This window comes from Chinchilla lanigera, unplaced genomic scaffold (genome assembly GCF_000276665.1).
Source record: "Chinchilla lanigera isolate Chin_1 unplaced genomic scaffold, ChiLan1.0 scaffold00074, whole genome shotgun sequence".
Classification (NCBI taxonomy): domain Eukaryota; kingdom Metazoa; phylum Chordata; class Mammalia; order Rodentia; family Chinchillidae; genus Chinchilla; species Chinchilla lanigera.
The window spans coordinates 2,600,361-2,604,885 of record NW_004955475.1 but is presented as its reverse complement, the minus strand read 5'-3'; the positions used below and the strand labels follow the sequence as shown (position 1 = coordinate 2,604,885).

General features: G+C 43.5%; 1 protein-coding gene across 1 annotated transcript; it reads right to left on the bottom strand.

Annotated features, from left to right (window-relative positions):
- Window positions 1-3,319: 3,319 nt before the first annotated feature.
- LOC102022188 (melanoma-associated antigen H1) lies at window positions 3,320-4,018 on the bottom strand. The gene is given in 4 exon segments (XM_013502803.1): window positions 3,320-3,761; window positions 3,763-3,816; window positions 3,818-3,915; window positions 3,917-4,018. Coding segments are annotated over 4 exon segments (696 nt in total).
- Window positions 4,019-4,525: the final 507 nt, after the last annotated feature.

Below are 4,525 nucleotides of genomic sequence, written 5' to 3'. Positions count from 1 at the left end.
TCTTTCCCAAATATGTAAAGGATTGATGCTATCTGCTATGATCACAAGGAGGATCTGGATTGGGTAGTCCTCTGGGAGGCATTTTGCGCTTTCAAAGCGCAACCTATCCACAAAACTCAGCTACTTGAGGTCAGGCACCAACCCATCCACAACCCATCCACAAAACTCAGCTACTTGAGGTCAGGCACCTGCCCAATTGTTGAGCCTCTGTGTCTGTTCTGCATCTATTATACACCAGACAGACCTCACTAACCAGCCTACCCAGTGGAGCAGAGCTGCTTGCAGTGACCACATGGAAGCCACAGTCTGTATGTTTTGGCACCTGCCCCAGTTTCCTGTAAGGCACTACTAATTCACTGCATGAGCTGTGTTCTGAGGTTGAGGAGTAGGACCTCCCTGTGATCATCACTTGCTTGCATCAGACCCATCCTTTGAAGGCTGGCCCAGCTTTCAAGTGGAACAGACAGCCCATAACCTTGCACATTAGTCTTTCCACTTGCTATTAATAGTGCTAGGCATTTGGATCTTTATTCTCACCAGAGGCAAAGAATTCACAGATTCAGACAGATTTTGGAAGGACATAATGTTTCCCCCTGGGCTAGCTGGTGCTTCTGTAAAATGGGTGGTCATCACACAGACCCGACAAGAGATAATATGTAGCATGTCTCTGGCACAAAAGGGGTGCTCAAGAAACATTTGCTCTGCCGGCTCTCTCATTTCCTAGCTAACTTGCATGAAGCAGAGTGATTTCCCTGTGCTCCCTTCTGTAAAAGGGAAAGAAGTGAAATGGGTTTCATGCCCCAAAAGAATAGAGGCTGCAGCCCAAAATTTAATGTTTCTTTTGAAGAGAGAGACCTTGTGAGTGCACTGGCAGATGCAGACAGACCAGAAGGGTGGCCTGGAGGAAAGCCCACTGGTATTACAGGGAATGGACATGGAGTCTTGCCTAGGATCTGTTACTTGACACTCCGGTGTCTCTAGAAAGGAAGGTCACCTAATAACCTACATCTCAGATTCTCAGCTTGTCTGTCTCTGGAATTAGACTGACCAATATAGTCCTTCCAGAGCAAGAAACATACCTTTTGATTTTCTATGCTCAAGTCCTCTCATACTGCCTGAGCCATAGAAACTCCTCACATTTTGCTCACTTGGGGCTGGGGATTTAGCTCAGTGGCAAAAGCGCCTGCCTGGCAAGCGCAAGGTCGTGAGTTCGGTTCCCGGTACCGGAGAAAAACCACAAAAAAAAAAAAAAAAAAACATTTTGCTCACTTGTTGAATGAATTTGGAGTTGCTGAGGGTTCACAGCCAGTACTTTTGTTTGCAGCCTCCTTAGCCTGTGGACTGACGACTGTGGGTTCCTTGCCCTTTGCCAAAAATCCCTTTGCTAGCTTACTCTGCTTCCGGACTTGACTTGAAGGTAAAAAAGAGGGTTGCCTGGCCACTCTGCTGTGTGGCAGCTGCCACCCCGACCTCCACAAGACTAGGTTAAACACCTGTTCTCCATGCTTCCCATTAAGGGACTTACCTCAGTTCATACAGTGTTTACCTCTTGAGGTAAGTGTAGAAGGATCTGGGTGTGCACCAGTTTTCTTGTGATTGTTCTCAGCCTGTAGCTGATAGAATGGGAGAGGTGACTCTCACAGCTTCAGATGTGCTGCATGGTGAAGGCAAGGATTCAGAAGCCCCTGTGATAGAATGGATGAGAATGGCATTGAACTCCCTGAACTCAAGTGAGAGTGGGAAAACTCTTGGGGTTCAAAGAAAAACCTGATCCCACGTAATGTAGTACACCATGAACCACGATGCAAGGGATCCCTTTGGACTTACCAAACTGGCCGAAGTGGAAAGTAAAAATGCTAATACCACCTTGCCCTGCACCCTAGATGCAAACACATGAGGGAGTAAGTACACACACACATGCATGCACATTCACACACATGTGCACAGCACACAGAAACATTTCTAAACAATGTGTGTATTGTAATAAACTACAGTCCCTCAGAGAAGTCCAAGGTTACCTTTCAGAGATACCACAGGTTAAGTAAACTTTTCCACCTGGTTCTTCTAATATTCAAGATCTGCTACATTAGAAGACTCCTTCCCACTCACTATTCCAGGGTCACCATCATTATTAATCATTTGATTATCTTTACTTTAAAGTCAGCAGAGACAACCTCAAGGTTTTGCCCACCTTCTCTCCTGCCTCATTTCTTATTCTCCACTTTCCCCTTGGTAGAAGTTTTGGTGAAAAATTTGGTATTTGCCAAATGTGTAGGATGCCTTCAGTGCCTCCATATTTATTCTATCCTCATCACCCATATTACTAGTAGAACTTAGATTGTCATCTCACTGAGAGTTTTCTGACAGTTTTTTCCTATTTATTTCTCTAGTATCCCCATGATAGCCCTTTTACCACCCTTTCGTGCTGCCCTCCTCTTCTCCTTTAATTATATTACTATTTTCACAGCAAGCAATGGCTTCCCCGTCTGTTTTCTAAGGACCCTCTTCCAAGTTTGATTCAGTATCAAATAAAATGCTCAGTACAAAATAATTTCATAGTATACTTTGATGCCCCTTTCGATTCTCCAGTAGCTTCTTTATCTCTTCAATTGATGCTCTATTCCCTCTTCCCTCTTCCCATGTACTCCTCACATAAGTTTTTTTTTACATTTTCCTGTACCTCATATTCATTCTTTATCCCAGCATTTATAGTAGTGCCAGTTTATATAATTTTTTCTCCCACAGTATTTAGAGAATTCTTTGGAATTGGCCGCTCTATATTAAGAAATAGCCCATAATATATACCTCTTCCTCATGTAACAATCTCTACCTGAAGAACAGGCAGTCAGTAAAGAAACAAGGTGTACTAGTCATTATGGCTTTTAGTGTTTTTTCTATATTCTTCAGTAACTAAAACGAAATCATGAAAAGCCTCAGTTTATAAGAGAGCAGAAACAAAGGGTTTCAGAAAGGTCATGTAGGAAGTTTTCCCTCATTCCCTCCCACGTTTTCCTAGTTATGTCAAACTTTCAAAGAGTAACCCATTTGAATGATAAAATTTTGGGCCACATCACAGAATATGATGCAATGACTGCATTTCATAACAGAAAAATTGTTACAACAAATCTCAATGACAGCAAAACAAAAAAAAAAATTCCTCAATTACATATGAAACATATTGTGACCCTTAATCAACAGTTTTATAAAATGAATACAAGTGTACAATATCCAAAAACTACTCTATTTTATAATTAAACAATTAGCACTAATCACAAATATAAAATACAGCCCCCCTCTGTAAATGTATGTTACTTGAAACTCAGGATCCTGGCCGTCTACTCCTGGACTCTCTTTTTTCCAAACTTAGACTTCCCTGGGGGAGTAATCCCTTAGCACCTGAATTTAGGATAGCCTCAAGTTCTGCATCATCATCTGAATCCCAATAATAATTTCTTGGCCAGTCCTTGGAGCATCGGTTACAAACCTTTGCTACAAAATACAGGACTTTTACTTTGCTGGATTCTACATGTGCTTAAGGACCCCAGAAGAATTTATATTCCACAGGATTGCTGCAGAGCAGTGGATTATAAATTAGGTAACTTCTGTGCACAAATTCTTCTGTAATGACCTTCTTTGGTTCTCCAAAGGTGCTGTGCGGCCACTCAGGCTGCATTCCTAACTTTCCCAGCACTTTCCAGACCAGAGCCTCCTTGGCACTATTCCCCATGATGAAGATGAGGGCTAATACAAACATGAGGAGACTTCTTGGTCCCCTGAAAACTGTTCTGCACTACCGAAGGCTTTTGCACAAGGCAATGCTAGAGGCTGCTTTAGGGGTGCTGGAGTGCTCCAGTTCTTTTGGGGGCTGCTCAAGTCATCTTTGCTGGTGCTAGGCATCACAGAGATAGCCATCCATCTGGGTCTCAGACACCTCTGAGCCTTGGATCTTGCGATTGTTGCAGTTCTCTTCCATGGCCCTAGTGTTATGACTGCATCTAGTCTTCTGTCCCCTACGCATGTCTCTTGCTAGGCACTGAAAGCCTGCAGCAGTCCTATAGCCTTTGTAGAAAGCAACAATCTCTACCTTAAGAATGAGGTGCTGCTGAAGACACCAATGCAAATAGAATCTTTGTAGTAACAAACCAGACGTTTTTATTCACAAAGCTTATTTTCATGCAAACTGACTCACTCAAGCAGTCGCTGCCAATACTTGCCAAGCTGCAAGCCAGCCACCAAGCTCAGAGGTATTGGCTCCACCTCTTCTGCCTGGCACAAGTCAAACACCATTGAGGAAGTGGTCTGGTCCCCCAAGAGGACTTCTGGTAGACAGTATGAAAAGGAGCAGGCTACAGCAGCCATTTGACAAGGGGAGAAATGACCTCTAGGGACTGGTGTAGTTTGCACTGGAGAAAAGAACAGCATGGAGATTCTGCGTTCATTCCTCTAGCACAGACATTGCAAGATTGGTTTGCAGGTGTGGGGAAGCAGTGGGTCTCTGCTTCATTTGCCCTCAAAGCTAGCTCTG